The sequence below is a fragment of the Gopherus flavomarginatus genome, chromosome 7 (genome assembly GCF_025201925.1).
Source record: "Gopherus flavomarginatus isolate rGopFla2 chromosome 7, rGopFla2.mat.asm, whole genome shotgun sequence".
In the NCBI taxonomy this organism is placed as follows: Eukaryota; Metazoa; Chordata; order Testudines; family Testudinidae; genus Gopherus; species Gopherus flavomarginatus.
The window spans coordinates 16,586,684-16,612,281 of NC_066623.1; the positions used below are offsets into that span (position 1 = coordinate 16,586,684).

Consider the following 25,598-nt stretch of genomic DNA (forward strand, 5'->3'; position numbering starts at 1 on the left):
GTGACTTTGTGCTGAATTCTCCTTTTAAGTATGCCAGTCCAATCCCATTTTAGATGGATGAGTTGGGCTGATTTAACCCTGAGGAGAAATTAGGTTTTTAAAATAAATAAATAAAAATCTGTGCATCAGGTCAAAACAATGGGGACCCTCTTTAAGGAGAACACAGCTTTTTTATAGCAAGATCATGTGGGGGGAGGGTTGGTTTTTTTTTTAATATCGCATATAAACTACAAATCTGTACAGTTAAAAAGAAATGAAAGACACTCTTATAAAGGATAACTAATTTGTTTAGCTGTAAAAAATATTTAGTGGTGGAATCATGGATTAGTCAGTGAATAATAATGGCCGTCTGCGTGTATATTTTAAAATGGGAATGGAGAATTTATAAGTGTTTAATGGTTTCATTGTCATTTATAAGGATATAAAATCAGTAAAGAAATAATGTCAGAGAAAATCCCATTTGTTTATTCATCTGTGCTTTCATGCATTAGTTTGCTTTTCATTTGCACTGTTAATATGTAAACACTCATCTGCCTTCCTTCTTCCAGAAGTAAATATTCTCTCTAGATACCTGTGCTCTTCTGCACGTCTTGGGAGATGAATTCTATGAGAAATTTACCCAGGATCTACGAAACTTAATATTCTCTTTGCTCATTGGTAACTGTTTTCATGGATATTTTTGTAACTTAATATTTTTGTTATTTTAAAGTTAAAATGGAGATCTGTTAGTCCATGCCACTGCCAATTCAGGAATGTTCCTTGCAGTATATTCTCCAGAACTTTGTCTAGTCAAGTTTCATATATCAAGTTTCTTGAATATCAAGAAAAATCTGCGAACGTTGGTTTCCCAAGGATAGCAGTACTTGATATTCAGCCTAAATTTTCATTTGAAAGGAGACAATAATATCTCTTTTTACAGATCATGAAGCCTGGGTATTCTGTAGCTCAGGGTACAGGTATCTCCTAATACCATGCATTTGTGGAAGGAAAAGTCTACAACTCGATGCATTCATTCTAGCTATCTGGATTTTGTGTTAAGTTATGAACATGCATTGTTCCTTCTTACCATTTGAATCATCTTTCTTTATGAAAAGCAAAACTCCCCACTCCCACATACAAATCTAAAGGAATGTCTTCTCCTTTTGATTTGTATGTGGGAGTGGGGAGTTTTGCTTTTGATAAAGAGAGGCAGTAGATTCTAAATGTAGGAGTGGATGAACCACAGTGGAAAGGAAATGTCAGTTTTCATAGAACAAAAAAATGTATTGGCTGTAGAGAACCAATCATATGTATATTTCAGATCCATTGCTTATAAACAGAGAGCTCAATGTCAGTGCAGGATTACCTAGAAGAGTAGACAAGGGAAGGCCTCATTTGATTGCTTCCTGCGATGCTGTATATGGGTTTCCCAGGCAGAAAGACAAAGAATAAAGGCCAGTACACTGAGCCTTTAGACCGTATATGTAAATAAGTACATAGGGGCTGCTTCTTTAGTATGTGTCTAATTCTATTGTGACAGACTCATCGATTTCTGTGTAAAACTTTGTGCTTTAGCTGCAGTTCATGATTTAGAGCAGAGGTAAAGCAAGGTGGATCTTGGCTTTGGATTCAGAGGGAATAATGATGCTGCATATTTTATAAACAGACCCAGAAATGCCTGAGTTTTCTTACTTAAGGAAAAAGGCTGGATGTGTCCAGTCTCTTGTTTAGATCATTCTAAGTGACACAAATATTAGAAGTATTCATTTTTTTCCAGAAAAGACTATTTTTTATAAGTGTATGTCTCTGTGTGTGTTTCTGTTTATTTTTTTTAAAACCCATTTTAACTCTGGAATCTCAGGTTGTGCCCACAAGTGGCAAATCCCATAAACTCTAGTGATCCAAGGGGCTGGCAAACATCTTTAAATCCATTTCCTGAAAAACAGAAGCAGCACACTTAGTAGGTTTTGTAGACATGTAGTTATGAGGCTCACAGTGGCAGCAACAGGTTTTTTTTCAATATGTATTTTATATAATCCTATCCTATGCCCTGTTTAAATAATCCTGGAGGTGTTTCGGTTGCTTTTTTATGCTACTGTAAGGTATTTTAAGACGTGAAAAAGAGAGATGCTTTTAGGCCACAAAACCAAGGGTCTTGTTTTGAGAGGGCAAAGGGAAATTACAAACCTTCATTTGAGGAGAGAGATATTTAAGGCTCTTTGGTCAAAAGGAAATACCCAGTATCTGGAAAGGATGCCAGCTTTATGCGACAGTGTGTGCAGCGGGTTGCTGCTTGAGTCCACAGAATGAAAAGTCTGGCACATGGGTGGTATATCTGTTTTTCTGCTGTGTGGACTTTTCCCATCCCCTTGATTTTGGCACAAAAACATATTAAAGCTTTAGCATTCTTTCATTTTTAAGGTTCACACTTGATTTCACAGTGGGAATAAATGGAGCGTTGACTGTGAACACCTCCCTTCAAACACTACTGCCCATATTAGGCCTGCAGGCCCCCAGCCAATCTGATGCACAGATAATGCCTTCACATTGTTGACAGTTCTCAGTATTTTTGCAATTACTTCCAAGTCTACTTCTGCTGCCTATGACTTTTCACATTTTTGCCTCTCACTAGACATTTCAGTATTATCTACTCAACACAGTACCATACTATTTGTAAGGTCTATTCTAGAAACTTTTCAGGGTGCTCCATGCAAACTAAATTAAACACCATAGAACTTGGCCCTAGTGATGATTAAAAGGAATACCTTAAACTTGACTATACACTTAAAAAGGCGGCTTCCGTGAAAGCCTACAGAAGAAAATATATATACCTCACATGCATTCCTTTCTTAATTCATGTAATTAGGGTGGAGATGACTGCATACCAGTGCCTGCTTCAGAGAGACTGACTGAGGCACAAATTGTCAAAACACTGGCTAATGGAAATTTTACTTTCAAATAAAATCATGTTGAAAATACACTAAGGGCATTTTGGGGAAACTGATGTAGGACTAGAAAGCAGGGATGCTATAACACAGCCTTCTCTAGGGCAATTTATGGACAACGTATGCTTTTGTCATCCATATGAACGTTTATTTGAATTAGTAAGTGCATGGATCTTAAACTTACTTTCTCTGCTGGCCAACATTTTCTGTTTTTCCTTTTCCTTTTCTCTCTCTCTCTCCTTCTGGCTTTGATTGTACAGGAGCCTCAGATCCCGTCCAGTGCTTGTCTTTATACCACCCAGCAACCATAAAACCTTCACCCCCAGCCCAGCTATATGAATGCATCTCAGTCTTCACCTGCAGCACTTCTGCTTATTCCAGATCTGAGCTTCTCATAAGCAGAGTCTTCCTAAAGTGACCTTAGTCAGAGTTTGAACGTGAATCTCTAGAAGCAAAAGACTAGTACATTAAACAAATCTACTACCTAAGCATCGCCATCACAAAGAAAGTATTAAGAAATGAGTAGCTCTGTGTGCACGTGTTCGTTGGTTCCTCCTTTGCTGTTCAAAACTAATATCTAGCCTAGCCTTCTCCTGGCTTAGGTTCTTTCTTGAGAAGTGTGTGCCTATTTTCTGAAGGAGGTGTCAGTTTCCATCTGTATCACATAGGCACAGAAAATGCTGTAACATGTAAAACCTTCATATATGCTCACCATCGGCAACTGCTAGTCATGAATGAGCTAAAGAGCTGGCAGATGATTGGGACCATGAACTGGATTCATATTGAGACCACTTTCAAGAAGAGTTCTGTCGCTTTTTCTATTCAGCCCTCTAAAAACCTTCCTCCTCCTCCTCCCATTTTCATGTGCCAGCGGCCTTGTTGTTCAGCTGGATCTGATTTCTCAGTAAAACACTGACAATTTCCCCTAAAGGGGCAGGAGGGAAAATAGAACTGTTCAGTCACAAAGACATCCAGTCTCACTCTGAAAGAAGATCCTTGTGCTTAATTAAGTTCATAAATTAGCTGGTGCTGTAACACCATCACTTTAACATAAAATGGAGGTAATATAATCTCATTGGTTCTTTTTGTCATTGTAATGGATCCTCACCACCAATTAATTTGCCCTTGTATGCTTTCAATTCAGCTGCATTACGGTTGTGAACAAGCTGATGTGCAGACACAGTTGACAAGGGGGTGCTAAGCTATGAAATTATCAGTAGCATAAGAACTACTGCCAATTGCTTGATTTTTCTTTTTAATGCTTTGCTCCCTTCCCTGTTGCCTGCTCTTGTATTCGGAGTTCCTTATGCAGCTAACGGCTCTGCAGCTGTACCCACATCAAACACTTGGTGGTGGTGGCAGTAGTGGTGAGTAATGCAAATGCCAGCTATTTTTTATGTGAACTACATGCTTACTGGGAGTCTCAACGTGTTCCTGAGAATTGTGCGGACTAGGCCCAGAGGAGGATCTTTATTTTATTTATTTATTTATTTGTAGTTTTCCCATTACTCAAGACCTCCCCCCTACTCCCCCACCCCACCTTTTAGTTTAAAGATGGATGGAAAGGAGCTGGTTTTTTGTGTGTGTATTTTCTTATATAAGAAATGAGTGTTCTGAAGGGAGATGGCTGACTGCATATTGAAATGGAAAAACATTAAAACAAATAAAAAAAAATAAAGTACTTTTCTCTCTTAGCTGTGATTTCTGCCTCTCCCCCCACTTTTTAAAAAATAGTTTCAATAGAATGTTTTCCATCCACTTTACATGTTATGATTTGACAGGCTTTTAGTAGAGCAATTCATAACACTTTTAAAGGTTCAATAACCATGAATTTGTTCGGTATACTCTGCAGTAGCATCAGTTTTTTGGTATCAGTATGGATCCTCTCTCTCTCCATCTTTCCCCCAATAAGCATTGGTTGCTAAGGATTTGTGCAGAATGGTTCATGAGAATTCAGAGACAGACGTAGATTCAGAAAATGACAAAAGCCAAGACTGAGCTTAAACTCCTTAAATGAAATGCACAAAGGCATTGGGAATGCCCCAGCCAATATTAATTTGCCCTCTGATACCCACTTCATGAAATAACCAAGCCAAACAACATTCTGCTGTCACATTGCTCATACTGAGTACATAGGCATCAGAGATTAAATCTGTAGCAGCCTATCTTGTATTTAGTGTGTTTTGCAACTGGATAAAATATATGTGTATGTATCTATGGCCTTAATTTTGCATTTGATGTGATATGAATCATTTTTCAGGTCTGTTTTCATAGAACTGTGCCTATTTCACATCTTATACGATTATTGCGCAATACCATAGAGGTAACACAACGTGACTGTGGATTAACTGAGAGACTCTAAAGAGGACAGGATGATTTGCAAGTAGAAGTGAAAAAGATAAATACAGTGTTTAGTAGTGTCAAAAATGTAAAGTCATGTTTTGTTTTGTTTTTTTAAAGTCTTAACTGTGGTTAACTAATTGCAGGCGAAAGGGAAGTGAAAATACTACATTTTAATCTTGATACACAGGACAAAGAAATTAGGATGAAATTCCCCCCAGTTCAGTGATATATAGGCTATATTAGGGGCGTAAGCTCTTAACATAGGGCTTGAGTGAGCCTGAGACCTTACATGGGCCCCCTGCAGCAATATGAATTCTACCCATAGAGCATTCTTGAAGTATCATAACATGATAAGAGAGGCTAGATGGTCTGGGGCTTGATTCAAAGACCATTGAAGCTGATGGAAAGGCTCCAGTTAATTTCTGTGGATCAGATTGTTAATGGACTAAGACTTGGAGCCAGAATCTCTGAGTTCTACTCCCAGGTTTCACAACTGCTTGCTGTGTACCTTAATATCTTTGTCTGATTTTCCCCTTCAGTGAAATGGGGCATTCTGATAATTGATTATCGCTGATTGGAAAAATATCCCTCTTCCCCCCCAAAAAAATATAGACTGTCCAAAAAAACCCAAAACACCTCTCTACCAAGGAATACTTTCAATCCAAAATCAAAATAACAGAAAGATTCCGGTGTGCAGCCAGAAAGCTTTTGGTTTTCAGGTTGTTGATGAAAAATCAAAATATACTGTGGAAGGCAGACACATATTGTGAAAAAAATTCGAGTTTTCAACAAAACTAATTTTTCACTGGAAAATAGTTTTGTTAGAATTGTTATGACCAGCCCTATATTTCTGTCCCCTGTGTGCACAGGTGTTAATTCGTTGCATGGTGCATGAACTCTTTGCACATGACAAAAAGGAAGCTGGTTGGAGAAGTTCTTAGCCTCCCGCATAGTTGAAATATAAAATAAATACCTATAGTTTTGTGTTAGGATTTACATCTATGTGAGGAAAATTACTAGGCAAGCAATGAATTTTCTTCTAGAGTATGATTGTTAAAGGGAAAGCCATTCTGTCTATCTCCAGACAGTACTTTAAAAAATGTAAAAACAACTTTGCTTTCTTCAGGGTGTGGATCTCTTATTGGTAATGGCAGCTTGTGGGATTTAGTTGCTGCTGCCTGACCCATATTGATAGCCCTTCTTTTGCTAATGTTATCTTTGAGGTTAACATTAGATTCTGTGAGGCATATCAGAGGGTGTGTGTGGGGTCAGAGGAGTGTGTCGTGTGACATCATTAGTCCAGAGTGACTGAATTGTATGAGAGTACAGCATGTCCTTGACTTACTGTGCAGTAAATTATTCCTTCCTTCCAAGGCTGTGATCCCTTTCTTTACAGGTGTATTTTTGTCCTCATAGATCATTTGTGCCAAGAAAGGGGAGGCCGGTCCTCTGAAAATTTAGACCTTTTGGGCTGATTCGCCGCTCCTCCAGAGCTCTGTCGGATGAAATGGAAATAAAAGGGCAAATGGGAGCTGTTTGTGGCTCCCTCAGCCTGAGATGTGAGACCCCAGTGCAAGTGAGAGCTGCAGAGGAGCAGTTCTGTCTTACACTACTGGCATGATGTCCTTGAGAGACCATACGCAAATAGAGGATCTCATGGAGCTCTCTCCTCCCAGTCGCTATCCTGAGGGTGAGGATGGCTAACACTGGAGAAAGTTTTGCTGCCTCCACCAGTCTTACCCTAGCAGAGTGTCTCTCTACAAAGGAGGAATTCTCCACTGGCCATCTCCAACCATGTTAAGACCATTTCCCACCACTTGTGTGTTGCAAAGGGGCCTCAGTGGGCAGAGTATCCAACCCAGTATGTGCAGAACAATGTGTTTCTCTGAAAAGTTTGGTCACATGAAGACGACCATCCTGATGAGATGAGAGCTTTAGCTTTAAGAAGGATTTTAGTTTCCTTCATAACCGATGGGGTGATGATAGAGATTTTGCAAGAACTCCTAGGTGCTGATTGGTTGATTTCACTTTTAAAGTTGCTCTGGAAAACTGAATGAAATAAAATGATAGTGAATTGAGTGTCAAAGCAAATGTCCCATCTAAAAGGAAAGGTGCCCAGAGAGATATACCGGTTTTCCCTACCAGTGAGCAAACTTTTTAATAACTAATGCTTCTTAAACCTTGGAGAGTTACCTTGTGCATTAGAAGAAACCGCTAATGAAAGAAGATGCCAATAAGATGCTGGCCCCTAATTTATGAATCCTTCCCTCTTAAAGTGCAATATGGTTTTCTCCTGGCAAATGCAACCATTCCATTAATAATTAACACCTTTAATGGGGTTTGAAAGTGTTTTGTTCAACACAAAATCTACTAGTTCAATTTTTTTAATCTCACTGAAAGCCTTTTGGGCAGACATGGAGCAGGGACACTAGTTATTCCTGCAGCAGAAAATACAGCTTCAAAGAAAATGGGTAGAATAAGTCAAGATATTTAGGATCTAGGCTAGGTGGTGTGAAGGAACCAGACACAACTATTAGTCCTGAAATCAGGGGTCTGTTTCTCCTTTCTTCCATCTGAATATCTCCATTGACTTAAGTATAGCATGGTCCAGTTCTACTCTAGTTTAACTGACTGAATAATCAGTCCATCTGGTGGGGGTGGGGTGAGGTTAGTGTGTCCATAAAGAGTGGTCTGATTTGGGAAGTAAGAGTCTCCCTCTGCACTTCTTTTGAGTGTGTGTATGCATATTGCACAGGTATGAAAAAAGGATGGAGGTTTGATGAATCTGGACCCTATTTAGTCTTAGTACCATCCTGTAACAGCAGTGATTGGTTGGTGAGCTACAGCGTTGTTTAGTGGTGTAGATGATAGATACCTTGTGTCACCACTTCTACTAAAAGCAGCAAAGAATCCTGTGGCACCTTATAGACTAACAGACGTTTTGGAGCATGAGCTTTCGTGGGTGATGCATGCATCTGAGGAAGTGGGTATTCACCCACGAAAGCTCATGCTCCAAAACGTCTGTTAGTCTATAAGGTGCCACAGGATTCTTTGCTGCTTTTACAGATCCAGACTAACACGGCTACCCTCTGATACTTGACACTTCTACTAGATGTAATTGTGAGACAAGAGAACACTTCCTCCCACCTGGTCCTACCTACCATGGAAGAGATTCACACTGAAAAACCATTCCATAAATGCTTATTCATTTGAAGACACACCCTCTAATTAGTCACTTTTCCATCCTGCCTCTCAGCATTTTCACTTATCTACACAGGAAAGCGCAAGCAAGCTAGTGATGGCAGCACATTCATTCCAGACTTCCAAGATGACCTGTAAATATTATGAAATGTGATTTTTCTATAGAATGGACCAATAAAAAAATCAAATTTTCTTTCTTTGGTTTACATCACAGGATGACTCCCATATTTACAGATATGCAATTGGGAGTAGGATTCGGCCCAGTTTCTCTATCATTCAAGTATACTTGTGCTGCTATGCATTTAGTGCGGATGAAACTCCTCAGCATTCCTAAAGCCTGATTAGCAAAGCCGAGAAACATTTGCAACTTGTATCATATGGGAGTGTGAGAAAATAGGTGAAGCAGAAAAAATAAAAGGACAAATTACTGTGAAAGGCATCTCAAAGACTGTGAAGACACAGGGCTGAGCTAGCCATGTTGTAAAAGGGAGGGGAAGATGGACTACACTTATGGAGATATAGATATATGTGTAGTAAGGGCTATTGTTGAAGACGCCATTTTGGTAGGACTTGTTTGGCAGCTGATAACAGAATCCTTGGGCTACTGCAGGGGTCGGCAACCTTTCGGAAGTGGTGTGCCGAGTCTTCATTTATTCACTCTGATTTAAGGTTTCGCGTGCCGGTAATACATTTTAATGTTTTTAGAAGGTTTCTCTCTACAAGTCTATATATTATATAACTAAACTAGTGTTATACTGTAAAATAAACAAGGTTTTCATAATGTTTAAGAAGCTTCATTTAAAATAAAATTAAAATGTTCATCTTACGCCACTGGCCCGCTCAGCCCGCTGCTGGTCTGGGGTTCTGTTCACCTAGGCCGGCAGTGGGCTAAGTGGGGCCTGCGAGTGGCACAGGGCTCAGGACAGGAGCCTGGGGGGTTTGTGGGGGTGCAGAGCTTAGGGCAGAGGGCTGGGTGTGTGTGTGGGAGTAGGGGTCAGGGCTCAGGGCAGAGGGCTGGGTGACTTGCCCCTCCAAAACCCCCAACCCCCCCCACTCCTTGTCCTGACTACCCCCTCCTGGGACCCCATCCCCTATCTAAGCCTCCCTGCCCCTTGTCCCCTGACTGCCCCTCTAGGACTCTACCCTCTACCTGTCCCCTGACTGCCCCAACCCTTATCCACACCCCCGCACCCAGACAGAACCCCCTGGACTCCCATGCCTATCTAACTGTTCCCCACCCTCTGACAGGACCCCCAGAACTCTGGATCCATACAACGCCTCCCTGCCTGCCCCAACCCCTTTCCACACCCCTACCTCCTGACAGCCCCCCCAGCTCCTTGTCTCCTGACCACTCCCTCCAGAGACCCCACACACACTAACTGCCCCCCAGGACCCTCCTTGCTCCCTGTCCCCTGACTGCCCTCACCCCTTATCCAACCCCCCCCCCGCCCCGGACCCCTTATCAAGAGGCTCCCTGCTCATCCGGAGCCATGCTAACGTGCACGCAGCCCTGCTCCGCCCCGCCCCTCAGAGTGCTGCATGTGGCACAGCAGGGCTCCGGGTGACCGGGGAGCATCTTTCCCTCCCCATGGAGCCAAACGCTGCCCCGCGGGAGTGCACAGCCCCGGCCCCCAGAGCACTGCACTCGCGGTGGCAGGGCTTGAGGGGAAGGCGGGGGGGGGGCCGGCGGCTTGCTGCAGTTGGCCCGGTGCTCCAGCCCAGGAGCGCAGACCCTGCGGCTTACTGTGTCGGCAGGATTTTTAATGGCACACTGGAGTCCAGGCAGGCCCCAGTGTGCCATTAAAAATTGGCTTACTTACCATCTTTGACACTCGTGCCATAGGTTTCCGACCCCTGGGCTACTGGTTTGTCTACTCTTGACATGTATGGATGCTTTCTTTTTCTGTTGAATAACTTTACGCCACGTATTATCTAGCAGCAAAACCCCCTAGCGAAGGATTTAGCTTTACCTCTGTTACATTTTAAGGTACCATATGAAGTAAATTTTTTAAAAGGCATTTTTTTGTTCTAACTGAGAAACTCGTGTATCCTGCCTAAATGACTGATACATATAAATGAAAACCAGTAGATCGGGGTAACCAAAGTGCAGCCCACTGAGCAGTGGCATCCTGAGGGATTTTGCAATGCCACTTTTAACATGGAGGTGCAGCCTGAGTAGACATTGAAATGCAAACAACCTTCCATCCTAATGGATGTGGCGTGTACCTTGATCAAGATGCAGTATTGCATGCTGGAGTCATGGTCTCTATAGTCTAGAGCTCTGTATCGTATCTTAGGGCAGCTGGATTGAGATCCATTTTATTTATTCAGAATAGCTTTGTCCTTTGGAAATTTGCTAACGTGGCCTTTGGTTGACAAAGTTTGAATACCCTTGCATTAGCTAGTTGTGCAACAGCTACCCTCTGGCTGTTGCATTGAGAGAGCCTGAAGCTTAGCAGCTTTATTTTGTAGGAATGGAATGGTTACAACATTGATTTTTTTAGATATATATAGTCCAGTATTGATAGAGAACACCGCATGGGGCTACTGAGTATATTATAGAGCTGATTCATTGATGGGCTATTTCCATTTATTGATAGGCTGTTCCCAATCACATGTAAGCTATTTTTATGCTGGAAACAATTATTTGAATTTTGAGTTCCCTAGAAAATCATTTGAAAAGCTACTTCCAGCAGAACTGATGAGGTCCTGTGAGCCAGATGAATAAAACAGTGAAATCTGTCTTCAAACCATGCTAGGGATAATTATTTAGACCCGTAAATGGCTGCAAGGTTTGGGCTGTGTCACGTAAATGTCAGAGAGGCTGGTAGGTAGACTGGCAGGGTATGGGGAGGAAGAGAGAGACAGGATAAGGATGAGGGGTGGGGATTAGAGCCTTTAGATGCAGCAACTGGAAATGAGATCAAAATATGGAAATAAAACTAGGGCTTTTTACTTGTGTAGGCTGCAACTTAAACATGAGGATGGGAATGCTCACTGAAAGTCAATGGGTGCCAAAATCCTTCTTGCTCCTTCGAAAATACCATTACCAATGCACATACTGTTGTTTTGCCGTGGATTTCCACAGTTGCAGTTCACTGTTGCTTTTCGCATTCTTCAAAGTTTTCTCAAGTAGCAGGCATGTAATGAACAAGAAGGAAAGCTCTAAAGCAGTGGAATATTTTGGGCTGCCAAGGCACGGAATTCCCTCTCCTGCAGCTATTTGTGAAAAGTTAATATCCTGGTTTAGAGATTCTAATTTCAGCCACTGTTAGTCAGATTTTTGTTTCCGGTTTTTGATATTTTTGGTTCCTAGTTGTTCGTTTTTTCTGTTTTATTTCCCATTATGCATCAAACCGGAAGTGCTGCCTGCAACCTACACAAGGGTAAAAAAATAAATAACTTCATGTGGAATGTTACTTTTGCACATACAATTAAAATATACAGTTGAATTCAGACAACAATTGGTATTTTCAAAAGCCCTACTGCCCCCTCTGAGATTCCTGAGAGAGAGAGAGAGAGAGGAAATCAGTCCAAAAATAACTGCTTTCCAAGATACAAAGAGATCCCAGAATAGTGTGTGTTTATTCAACCACCCTTGCTTGCCAAAGAGACATAGGGAAAGCACAGGCTCTGTGGCTGCATAACTGGAACAGTTGGACAATATTCAAGCAGTATGTTAAAGTAGGTTTTAAAAGGAAAAAATAAATAAAAGCATATTGATAGAGAGGAGGCCATTAACTTGTGTGTTGATCACATAGCTGGTAGGCATGAACATAAGGATGGCACATTCTACAATCCTAAAACACAATCTCTGCTTTATGAAGAGGTTTCCTATAAAGATTCTTACAAAATGACCTGCAAGACTGAGCAGAGAATAGTTTGATCAACTTGAACCAATTAATGCCAATACAACTCCACTTGAAGAGAGTTGTGTAACTCAATTGAAGTGGGATCATTTTTCCATTTAATATAATGCATATCTTCATTACTTATTATTTTCATTAATCGGTTTGATAGGCACTGACGGTGTTTTCTGTGCCATCCAAGACCCACAGTAAAGCCAGTCCCTGGCCCAAATGGCTTACTGTAACAGCTTTCTAGACAAAGGTTAGTTTGAAATATGTGCTCCTTACTATAAGTTTTTTTTTAAATAAAATAACCAAATAGAAATAACTCTCTCTTCTGAGAACCTTATTGATTATATTTTATATTGTCATTAGTGCAGTGGACTAAATGGCTAATGTGGAAATACATACTGGTGACGCAGCTGTCTTTAAGATTAATGAGAATTACATCGTTTCGAAATGAGTTTAATCTCAGAAACAGTGTATTGGTCCAATACACCATACAGAGGGAAATGCTTTTAATTACACATTCCTAAATACCCCAAGTCCTGCAGTGAACTCTCTTCACTGGGTATTGTAACTACTGAAGACTCACTGGTAGATAAAATGTTTTTCGTAGAATATAAGATTTCCTGTAAATTATTCTGAAACTGCAGAATGTCTGGTAGCAAGACAGCCAGGTGAAGTGGTTAGAGGCTGGAAGTCAAGTGTTCTGTTCCCACATTTGCTACTGACTCACCAGAATGAGCCAATTCACTTCTCTAAGCTTCAGTTTACCAATCAGTAGTATGACATCCTCCTTATACAGTGCTTTGAGAGCCTCTCCTGGAAGGTGCTATGTAAATGTAGAGTAATAGTAGAAAGTCTAAAAGCATATGTACCCTGTCCACTATTGTAAAGATGAAATAATGATGTAATTTCCATGGTATTTACCATGTAATGATGTGACGCTATAAGAGACTTTTAATGTTCCGTAACTCCTTAGCATTGCATAGGGTTAGCATGAGGGACAGAACTGATGAACTTCAGCTTCCAAAAGACAAGCTCCTCTTCATTACACCAAAGGAGGTGGAAGAGCTCAGGTCTCTCATACAGTTGAAAGAAGAACTCATGTATATTTGAATGGATCTAGCATATTCTTTCTATTCAAGGGCAGAAGCATGCCCATACACACATTGAATAAGTCATACTTGCCTGCTGCTGTGCTCTACAACTTGACCAGAAGGTATAATGTCATCACAAGATAGCTAGCATCCTATGCCTGCCAGAGAGGGAACAAAAAAGGGTTAATTTTTATGATCTGGCTAATTGTCCCTTTTGCAGTGCCATCCTTTGTTTAAACGTAGAATATATTCAATATATAATAAATTCAAGTAACCTAAGAGTTTTTGCTAAAAAAGATAAATAAACAAAGGTCTGGAGACAATTTGTCATTTTTATAAAGGAATGACCAATTTTTAGCAAAATATCAAATAAAAACAAATAATTTTTAAAAAACCTGATATCTATCAGAGAACTGTGTTGGGAATTTCTGATAGAAGTCTGTATAAAATCATTAAAGTTTTTTTTTCATATAGTATTCCTAAGGAAATTCTAATGTGCTACTGTACTTACTTATTTCTCTCTAAATATGACTTTCTTAAGTAATAAAGGTAAGGAGATTGTTTGCTCCTATTGACTTCAGTGGGACTATTCCTGTGAATAAGGCAAGGAAGGGTTTACTCCTGAATGGACATGGACATCAAGTAGTTTAGCTGAAATTTTGACCTCTTTTAAAAGGTGGTAGACAATGTCCTCTTGGTGCCGACTGTAATGATGATTTTTGCCACTTTCTCACCAGAAGGTGGACTGAATCCACCAATTCTTTTAATGCACTTTTCTCTCACCAATGGTGATAACTCCAGCAAGGGACAGATGAGATTTGCATGGAATTGGACACAAGCAAGACGGAGCCATGTTCATTTCAAGTACGAATAAAAGGGGATGCAGGAAACCCTGATTTGTGTCACGTTCTGTCATCATTTAGACTAGCGGGGACTTGAGTGTTGGAGAGACTGTTTTAGAATGTTGAGGGTTTTAGAATGTAGAGTTAAGAGTGTGAGAAACCATAAGAACCTCAGAACATTGACAGAAGATACTGGCTCGTCCATAAACTCAGGTGGGAGGAATGAGGGCTGTACAAGTAGAGGAGGAGCATGATCTGCAGGGAGTTAAATTTTATTTTCAAGCTATTAAAAGGGTAATTCAAGCAAAGGAAAGAAAAGGTGCCAAAAATTACTCAACAGTATCCTTTAACCTATCGCCGAAACTGCTGATTTGTTTGTGATAGGAGGTTGGCATTTGAAACATAACCTGAAACTGAATCAGAATATTGTCCATCCTGTTGACTTCTCTTTCTCACTCTAACAAAATATTCCAGAGTTTGGGCCAGTCCTAGTCCTATGATAAGAAACAGAAACCATGAGCTGGAGTCTAGCGTAAGGTCATTGTTTTCAGAAGATTTTTCCTTATCTTTGTTCTTTTTAAAAAAAACTTTTTTTTATTCTGATGTTTAAAAAACACAGATGTTGTCCCTAACACAATTCATGTAATAGTGTTAGGAAACCTTGGTTAGAAGGAGCCAAAAGACAGGTTTCATGTGTCCGTGCTGTTTCCTAGAATGTGATATACACATGGCCTGGCATTTGAGAAGGACCTGACTATACTCTTTTCTGTTGTCCAAACCACCTTTCTTAACTGCTCAAAAGGGATTGATTTTCAGCTCCTTTGGGCCATTCTCAAAAGAACAGAAAAATGTACTAACTCCATCCAGTGGCCCTTGGTATAGCAACCCAAAATAGTGGGAAACTGGCTTAGTAACAACCTCTGGGAGTCTCTTAACATAAGAGACAGATCCATTTTGCCATTTTCTCAAACACAAATTTAATCTCTTAAGACTCATCAGCCATGTTATTTTACCACTGAATCCTCTGCTCCACTTCCCTTTAAGTACTGTGTTTGTCTGCAATACTGGTGGCTGCCCATAGGTCAGTGGCTGTATGATCTCTAGCTTGCAGTCCCCATTGCATATCAAGGACAAATGGAACTTGATTGCTCACTGGAGACTGAAGCATAAAACTAGTCTTTACAAAGTAACCCACCTTGGTATTTTTATATACTGCTTGTTGAGGGCTGGTAGCATGCTTAGTGTTGTACAAAACATGGATTACAATCTAAATTAGACGGACAATATGGTTCAGACACCAAACGCACTGAAAGGCTAGAAGATTATCGAGACTTCAAGTGGTGCACGTTCTTTTAGTGCAGTTGTTGCAATTATACTTAGATCCCCTGAAAGGCACTGAAACAGCTAAGGAAGTTTTACTCCACTTCTCTATAAGAGGAATTTCACTCTCTCAGAATTTGCTGTAAGGTGGTTCCACGTTATTCTGTGTTACGACACTTATACTTCAAGGAAAAGTACTGAATCAGTATCTAATAAATTCCAGAGCTAGCTGAGTTGATTACTCTTATACAGAGGAGGAAAAAGAGTGAAGTTTAAAACAAGCCAATTAAAAAGGCAATGGAAAGGTTACAGTAGAGGGGGAGAACAATCAAAGCAAGCACTGCAAAAATAATGAGCAGACTCTATTACGTGCATATCAACCATTTACATCACTTGCAAACCTGTTGCATCATGATAGATTGGTTGGTTCATGCTGGAGTCCCAACAGAGGATCCTGAGGCTTGCTGATCATTTATAAGTTTGACAGCTATAGACCAGTTGTGTTTAGCTGCCGACTATGAGTAATAGGTCCTCTACCTGCACTGGCAGAAATCCCATTTGATAGGGCATTGATGCTTTCCTCAATAGCCTTTTGCTGATTTCACAAAATAAGTTATACTTAAAACTTGGTTTTCGTTCATTCTCAGAACAGAGAAAGAGTCCATGTCAGCAAGCTGAGTTAGTCACAGAGAGCATGTGTAATATGTGTTCTGTTGTGGGCTTGTCAATATTGGAGTGAAGGGTCTTTCTTTTTTTATAGTAGGTACCCAAGTTACATGATTTAGGGCATATTTATTGGAGGTTTTTCCTTATTAATTTTCTTCAGACAGATACTAGAATGAAAGAACTTCCCTGCCATTCTTCAGATAATGAACTCCTCTAGGCTTCCAGTGTGTAAGGCCCATTTAGTTAAAAATATAAACAGAAAATTGTTTTCGGGCACTGTGGATTGCAGGCAGGGAATAGCCTTTCATACTTGCACACCACGGCCACCAAAATAAAAAGAGGAATGAAAGGCTGGTTACAGACATCATTAATATCCAGAAATATGATCAACAGCCTGGCAACAATGGGGGAAATAAAACAAAGCAGATAAGTAACTGGGGAAAGAAAGCAGCTGTGTGTAGTGAGACGACCTCTGTAACCTGGAATGTAGTCGTTCCATACAACAAAGCAGGAAGCTTGCCAGCAAAAGAATAATAGAGCAGGGATTAATTGCAAGGTCCAGCCCTTTTTGTCTAAAGAAATGCAGATCTGGCCTTGAAACTATTTCCCAAGGTCTCAGTGTTCCATTTTGTAGCTTTGTTTCATGCTGTGAATATTCCCCAGGTGCCTACTCTTGTTGGATGTTGTTGGAATGTCTTTCTCTGTTTTGTTTGTTTGTGATGGTTGTGTGTTGATAAGTTATCTGATTCTGTCTTGCAGCCCTCAGAATCCAAGCCCAACATCACCCCTTTCACCGTCCTGGCCCATGTTCTCTGCGCCATCAAGTCCTATGCCCACCTCCTCTACGTCCAGCGACTCATCCCCCATCAGGTCTGTTGCAGTTTGTTCTGGTTTTCTGTTGCTGCTGCTGCTGCTATTATATTTTTATTTACTTTTTTTTTTTTTCCTGTGAGTCTTGTTCAAGTTCTCCCAGTGCAGTCCAGCTTTGGTCTCTAGCTTGTTGTTTTAGTTACCAGCCTTCATTGGTTTTCAGCTGCCTTCATGTAGCAAGAGAGGAAACTTCCAAACATCGCATGATCCAAGAGGAATGGTTTGAGATGACCTAACAACAGTTAATTATCTACCAAGTAGATACTTTCCTTTTATCCCAACAGTGGTGCAGACCACTGGGAGAATTTCTCAGTGATCAGAGCAGGCAACTAGGAATCATGACCCCTAAGTCTGATTCCCGCTGCTACAGTTGTCTTGTTTTGTGACCTTTGCCAAGTCTCTTAACTTGCCTGAACCTCATTTTACCATCTCTACAACAGGTAAGAAATGCAGTAACCTCACAGGAGTGTTGCACGGCGTAACTAAGAATTGTTAAATACTATGGGCCTTGATTTTTCCCCCCCCCAGCCCAATCTCCCCTTTTCACACCTGCAATTTGTGGGTGCCAATTACTGAATGAAACTATGTAATATAGACATCTGTCTTATTGTGTCTACATCTCAGGTAGTTAGATGTCACATGAAATAAATTGATCCTGGAAGTAGGGGACACCCCCTAAAGGAAGGTTTAAAAATCTTACCCTTTGAGGTGGAAGGATATGGTATTATATAATGCTCTACCTAGGTTATTTCTAAAGGGCCTAGCATCATGGTGCCTCTAAGTACAGAAAACTGCTGCATGGTCTCAACTGATAAAATACCCATTTTCCTAGAGCATTCGTATTTTGTGACGTGCCATCTTGTGTAGCCCTAAGAACTTGAAGTATTCTAACTAGCTGCTGTGATTGGTTTATCTTCCACTGAAGAAACATGCAATGTATAGCAGGAATGTGCCTCTCTTCAACATAAACCTTTGAACTGAATATGTATCGTATTATGGGAGCTGGGGGAATGCAAAGACCATTTACCTTGTAAAAGAAATGAAATTGGGTGCAATATCATTGATATATTTGTGTCCTCTTATGATTGGTATGGAGCTAGAAGCAGTCAGTCTGCCTTATAGATATGTCACCTGTACCACACCCCCTTTTTCCTGTCTACTCTCTCTGTACTAGTTTATTAAAGGTGATTTGGTTAACCAGGCTTCCCAGCTGCTTTGCTGTGCTGGATTGTAGGGTAGCATTGATGCCTTAATATCTAACACTCATTAGTAGGCAGCGCCCAGCCCATCTCTGGCAACTGCACTGCTACAGTATTTAACCCAGAGTTGGCAATAACCATCCTCTGATGATTTTCAGTATGACCTCCAGAAAGCTGCCCTATGAACAGGCCCCTTCTCTTCAAGTGGTTTATAAAAAATGCAATAAAAAGCCATATTAATTCCTTTATGAACATCCTAAGCGGGAATTATCTTTGCTTTTTCCCCGTCCTTTAATTAGTATTCATTAGTGCATAAATGTTGCAGAGCAGCAGGAAGAGAGATGTCTCTTCCATCTCAGGGACAGAGGCAGAACCTGAGTGCTGCTGCTCATATGAAAAAATTGAAAACTACCTTCACCCACAACTTACAAATGCCACATTTAACTCCTGTCTATTCAGCAGGTTATTTGTTTTGATGGGAGCCTGCAAAGGCCTAATAGTGGTGTAATATCATCTAAGTAGCCCTTCTTCTGAGAGAACGACTCCCTCGTTCTATAAATTGTACAAGGGCACATTGGGAAAACTCCACTGAGTGCTTTCCTGGCCCTATGCCATGCTTCGAGGCAGAAATTAAAAATGAGTGATCAGAAAGATCCAAGCTTTTTATCTCCTTGAAGGGCGCAGCAGCAGCAGAAATGGCACGATCCTGATAGTAGCAACTTGCATTGAGGTGCTGTGAGGACAAAAAAAAGTGGTTGGAGGCCTAAAGGGGTTTATTTCACAAGAATAGCAACAGCTTAAATAATTCAGGGCCGTTGCCAAGAAAATGCCTTTGTTTTAATTCTATGACCTCCACAAAGTTTTGCATGCTGAGTGAGTCCTACATGGCTCCTGAATGGTAGAGATGTAACCTCGTTAGTTTGTCTAACAGTGCCACTCCCCACCCTTGACATCCAATTGGACTGGATGGGAAAACTTGGAAAAGTATCATCTTTGCAGCTGTGCCAAAGTGTGTCATTGAAATTACAAAGCCCCGTGAAGCTTTCCCGGTCTGAGGTTTCGTTGTGAATTTGACCAGGTTTACTGAAGAGGCTTGTAAAGCTTCTGGGTGAATCCATGCCCAATTTGAGCAAATTTGGACCAACTGATGATTTGAAGTCAGAAGCTGGAGAAAATAGGTTCAACCAAGTTTTGTTTTGAAAAAACTCAAAATCTCAAAGCACATCTCAGAACGTTGTGGTGGGAGAGATGATTATGAACTCTCATGAGACAAATAAACTCTGCTTCTTACTGCTCTTTATTTGTTGTTTGGGGAAGGAGCCAGGGGTTCTTTGGGTTGTAGTAAGCTTGTTTTGGTTTCCTATTTATATTGAATGAAAATGGTACTAACAGAAAAGGGTCTTTTTTGATGAACGAGCTCCTGCAAAGGAAAGTGACCTAACTTTTTTTTAAATACATTTAGCAAGTCCTGGAATTCTACAGTGTCTTAGAACCCAAATTTGCTCTCTTCGTCAACCATAGTATGATAGGGTACAGTTATCCCTGGCAACAGACGTGGTAAATCCTGAAAAGATGGATTTCTTCTCAAAAGACCATGCACAGAGACAGATAGGATCTGTCATTAGAAATCAACCTTCAGAGAAGATGAGGAACATCAAGCTGTCCTGAACGAAACCTCACACAACGTGGAACTGGGGAAATAGAACTTTTCTCTCAGGGAGAAAGGTGCTCAGGACTTTCCTTCATAATGAGAAAAAGATCTAGAGGAGTCCAGGCTGTGCTAGATCTCAAGATGGAAGATGGAGAGTCTAGCTCCCGCTATCGCTGCAATCTCTCCAGGAAACAAGCTTCTTGGTGGCACTATCAGGCTATTTGCATATTCCAGTCAGCCCCTGTTACTGGTTTTCTTTAGTTCACCTATGGAAATTGCCACTATCTCCAGGAAACGTTACCCTTAAGTCTGTTCTGTGTTCCCAGAATGTTCTTAAAGGCATTGATCGTAATAATAGCCAGGAGTGGTACAATGACTCATATTTATTAGATGATACACATGTCAGGGCTTCATTATAAGGCATCTTGTGGGAAGTGACCTAGAAGACTGCATCAGATTGGCTTACACAGTACACTCTTGTGGACCATGGCACTATGCACCCTGCCTCAGTTTCCCCTCTGAGGGAGCTGGAACTATTTTCAACATGTGATGAAACATAATGAAAAGGCAAGTGACGATTCTATTTGGAGTGGTTCGGTCTTTCAGTGGCAAAAGCCCAAGAAAATGAAGCACCCTCCCTCCACAATCCAGACCCCCGGATCCTGACCACAGAGCCTAGCCTTTCAGATTGTACTATGTGTACCAAGAACATTGTCAAGGTCAGGGAAGCCACAGAGCATCAACTTTCCAAAGAGAAGAGCAGTCAGGTTGGGTCTTTGTGGCTTCCATGATCAACTGAGGTAGGAATACACTCTGATCTATTCAGGCAGTGTAAATAAATCCCCTCGGATTGTGGGTCGGGGTGGGGGGTGCAAGAAGTTCACGTCTAAATGCCAAAGCGATCGAGGCATTTAAAGTAACGCTCATAAAAAAAGCACTGAACTCAGTTCAACAAGGCATTATTGTTGTTTGAATCTACTAATACCAGTTCAGAGTTTTCATACTGCTTTGGAAGCACTTGACTGGCTTGACAGCCAAAATCTTGACACCTTCTTGACAGGTCTATGCTGCCTCTGGTATCTGTATGAGCAGAGGCACAGCCTAAATATCTTGGACTGTGCGTCTCAGTAAGGAACTGGACAGGTTCTGCCTTCCAGGACTCCCAATTCAGGCAGGAGGCTTCCATTTTTCTGGTGGGTTTTCCATCTGAGGCAGAGTCAGCATACAGCTTCCTGCATGATTGTCTCACTGAAATGGGAGGGATTTCCAAAACTGCAAAATATGCTACATAAAATATACTCTACTCTTCTGCTTAAAATACAACAATAAATACAACAATAAAGACTGATCGGTCTTGTTTGATCTTAAGACAGAAAAGGAAGGGTGAGCTAACTCTTCCTCACCTGACTAGAAATCTTTGAAGCAAGAGCCAGAGACTCCTGCATTCTGTTCCCCACTTTACCAGTGAATTGCTGGTTGGCTTTTGGATGCGAATGCTTTCTGCCTCAGTTTACCCTGGAGGTCCGACTGGTGAAAAGCTTATTTGTTTCCATAGCAACTTATGGATGTGACTCCTGAGAGAGAATTCTTATGCTAAGAGGAAAATTAACACCTTTGAGATGCCATCCTGGTGAAGATTTTTACCTACCTCCTGGATGGCAAAGAAGATGAAATATTGTTAGAGAAAATCAGACCAGTTGTTGGGAAATAAACTTAGGTCACATCAGGCATAGAGATGGAAATAATCTTGAGAAAGCTATCATGGATGGAATGGTGGGAGGTCGTCATAGTAGGAACAACCAGTGAGGAGATCAATAGATGGTATGAGGCAGGTCATGGGAAGGTCGTCTGCTGAGGTGCAAAGTTAGCCATGAATTAAGAATGCTTCTGAAAATTCTATTATGAGGTCACCAGTATTCATACCTGAATAAATGGACTTTACATTACATTACAGTTTACCCCACTGCAAAGTGGAGATAATACAGAGGCAGGTTTTGAAATTTAATGTTTGTAAAGGGTTTTGAGACCCTCAGGTGATGGGTTCTGAAAAAGGGCAACAAATTATTAATAGAAGTTACTTATTGTTCTGTTTTGGAAGTGCTCGTCTGCGGGTGCAGTTGTTCCCAGGAACTAGAACACTGCAGATACAGCTAGAAATGAACTCTAAAATATTTTTTGGGTAAATGTTAAAAACAAACCACCCTGACTGATTTACAGTGTCAGTGAGTGACTACTAATGCTGCCTGCCTGTCTGCCCCAAGTAGGAACTAGGTTTTTAGTTAGACATTTCTCTTCAGTGACTCACAAAATATTCCCAGCTTACTCTGGCCTTATTTAATTCTCCCCTTTAATGGACAGGAAACTCTTCCAGTGACCTCTGATTTAGTGCTGCTCAGTGTGTTGGGCAACTCTGTACATGCCCTGTTCCTCAGTGCTTCAGTTTTGCTCACACTGAAATTTCCAATGTGGTGAAATGAGACTCTGGAGGAAGTGATATCTCTGAGAGAGCTTGACTTTATCTGAAGTATTTTGAATTTTTTCTCCCCTGACCTAGGTAATCTTTTCACCTTGAGCCCTTCCTTTTGACATCTTCCTCAAAAATTCCCCCAAGAGAGTGGGGATGGAAATTGTGTTATATTTTTAATAGAGATTTTCTTTTTTGTGTCAAATACATTCTCTTTCTCTATTTTCACAGCTCACCATTCCGGAAAGCCAGAGCCTTGTATGCTTGCAAAGCAGAACATGACTCAGAGCTCTCCTTCACAGCAGGCATCATATTCGATAATGGTGAGTCTTCCGTTCCCAAGCATGGACAGTGTAATGTAATACAAAATGCTTCACAGGGAGAAGAGAGAGAGAGACTGTTGAAAGCTACAAAGAAGGAGAAAGGTTTTACAGAGATGATGATAAGGAGAGGAAGAGGTCTGATTTTCAGAGGTGCTGAAAACCCACAGCTCCTGTTGGCTGGAGTGCTCAGCATCACTGAAAATCAGGCCCACTGGAGCTGATTTTGTATGTGTGGGAGTTAAGGGAGCTTCACACCTCATAGGAAGTGCTCAGGACTCATCAGGACTGAGCCTTTTGAGGGAAAAAGAATTGTTGGGGAAGTATAGGTGGGAAGGAGAAGCCTCAAGAAGGACAACTCTAGAAGTTTATAATCTGCCATCATACAGGTTTTATTATAACAAACTACCACCATTGCCTTTGGTTAGCACCAGATAGTCAACTCATGCATTGAAAATGGAGGGAAATTACAGGATGTGACCATGCTTCATCTTTCAGTGGCATCATCACCTTGTATACATACATGCATGAGAATTAAGTGGAGGGGTTGCAGCGATCCCCAGGGCTATGTTTAGGAACGCAGAATGTGTGCTCTAATCTTTAATAAGTAAAAATTTAATGTAGTATTTAGCATGGGAGCACCATCCACCCCACTGCAGTGATAAACAGGGATGAAAGCCTGTGAAAACAAAGCTAATGGATCCTCTCTCAATCTGAAAACCAATACTGCTTTTGAGTTGCTTTCCTCTTCTAACCCAGTGCGTTCTTGCTAGTTGCTGATAGGCACATCTCTACCCCTGATAGAACGTGACCTGATAGGACACGAATTCGAATATAATGCAGTAAAGCAGCGGGGAGCCCCGGGCCCTTTAAATCCCCATCCAAGCCCCGCTGCCAGAACTCCGGCGGTGATTTACAGGGCCCGGGGCTCTCCACAGCGGCTGGAGCCCCAGGCCCTTTAAATCCCCGCTGGGGCTCTGGCAGCGGGGCTTAGATGGGGATTTAAAGGGCCAGAGGCTCCAGCCGCTGCGAGGAGCCCCTGGCCCTTTGAATCCCTGCCCGAGCCCCGCTGCCAGAGCTCTGGCGGTGATTTAAAGGGCCCAGGGCTCCCTGGAGCCCCGGGCCCTTTAAATCACCGCCAAGGAAGCTGGTCCAGTCTGGCACGGTGTACCAGCTCTTGCCTGTACGCTGTACCAGACCAAACCCAATATAATGCAGTCTCACCTACAAGGCGGTGCGATTCTTTTGGCTCCCGAGGACCATGCTGTAGCTGGGGGACAGGAGGTGGCTAGGTTATGTCAGTGGCCAGCAGCAGCCTGGAGGTATTAGCTGCCTTTCAACATTGTGTGGGCAGGAAGGGACAAGATGCTTCCAGCCAGGGGAGCCTGGGAGAAGAAGAGATGAGCTCTGCAAAGACACAGGCTAGGTCATCCCTTCCCACCCCATTCCCCTGCTGCTGGAAGCAGCTCCTGCGCCTTCCTTCCTGCACAGTGCCGAAAGGCTGCTGCTGTTCACATTCTGGTGTGAACCCTGGCAGAAATCTGGGGAGGGGAGGCATGTGTTGCCTCGGGAATGTGGGGGGCCAGGTACCAGGACATGGATCTGTTCCTGGAGCCTAGCCAGGCATGAAGGGTGGAGAGTGACCGGCAAAGAGGGTCGGGTTGGTTGGTCACCCCTCGTGTGTGAGAGAGGTATACGGGAGTGTGTGTGTCTCACCTCTCCCCGTGTGTGTGTGTGGAGGGGGAGGGGGGTTGGGGGGTGTGTGCCATTCCTCCCAGTGTAAACCCTAAAGCCTTAAAGATATGAAGGTAAATGAAGACTCCAACTATGCAGTATTTCTTTTTAATGGGCTCAGTCAAATTGATGTTAATGTGAACGCTTAATGTTGTAGTTATGTTACTGAAAAATGCAACTTTAAACTAAACAATGTTAAGCAAATGCAATTTCCCCATAAGAATTAATGTAAATAGGGTGGGTTAGGTTTCAGGGAAATTTTTTTCACCAGACAAAAAACTACATATTATATAGATATACACACAATATACATTTTAAACAAACAATTTAATGCTGTTTGCAGCTATGATGATTGTGAAGCTTGGTTGAGGTGGTGAAGTTAGGGGGTGGAAGAGGGAGGGATATTTCCCAGGAAATGCCTTGCTGCTAAATGATGAACTAGGACTTGGCTGAGCATCCAAGGGTGAACACGTTGTTAATGTAGCCTCTCACACAAGGCAGTACAAACACGAGGGAGGGGAGACAGCATAGCAGGCAGAGACAGACACAGCAGACAGAGACAGACACACATCTTGTTTGTGGGAGAGAGGGAGAAATGCACACTGCCCCTTTAAGTAAGCTGACCCACTCTTAAGTGCACTGTCTTTTTAAGTGGATCAGGAAGTTGAGACAGCAGCTGCTGCCCCAAGCTCTCTCTGACTCTCTCCATCTGTGTTCCCTCCCTGCTCTATATGGAGAAGAGGTAAGCGGGGTGCAGGAGCAGGGGGGAAGAGGACACCCTGATGTTAGCCCCCCCCTCCCCGGCACAGCAAGCTGGAGTCTCTGGGAACAGCTCCAAGGCAGAGGTAGAGTGACCAGACAGCAAGTGTGAAAAATCAGGACATGGGGTGGGGAGTAATAGGAGCCTATATAAGAAAAAGACCCCAAAATTGGGACTGTCCCTATGAAATTGGGACATCTGGTCACCCTAGGCAGAGGGCATGAGCAGCACATGGCAGGGGGGGGAGGGACAGCTGAACTGCTAGCAATTGATAGCCTGCTGGGTGGCTGCAGCACAGGGAACTTAGGGGAGCAGGCAGCTGATAGGGGGCTGCTGGTCCACTCTGATTCCAA

At 42.0% G+C, this 25,598-nt stretch overlaps 1 protein-coding gene across 3 annotated transcripts in view; it reads left to right on the forward strand.

The window, feature by feature from the left end:
- ARHGAP26 (Rho GTPase activating protein 26) overlaps positions 1-25,598 on the forward strand; it is a 533,008-nt gene that overhangs the window by 494,697 nt on the left and 12,713 nt on the right. For 2 of the 3 annotated variants that reach the window (XM_050962626.1, XM_050962623.1), the window contains 2 exons: positions 17,007-17,117; positions 22,663-22,754. In XM_050962626.1, coding sequence (XP_050818583.1) covers positions 17,007-17,117; positions 22,663-22,754 — 203 coding nt within the window. The remainder of the gene's footprint in view (positions 1-17,006; positions 17,118-22,662; positions 22,755-25,598) is intronic. The other variant, XM_050962625.1, reaches the window with a different exon arrangement.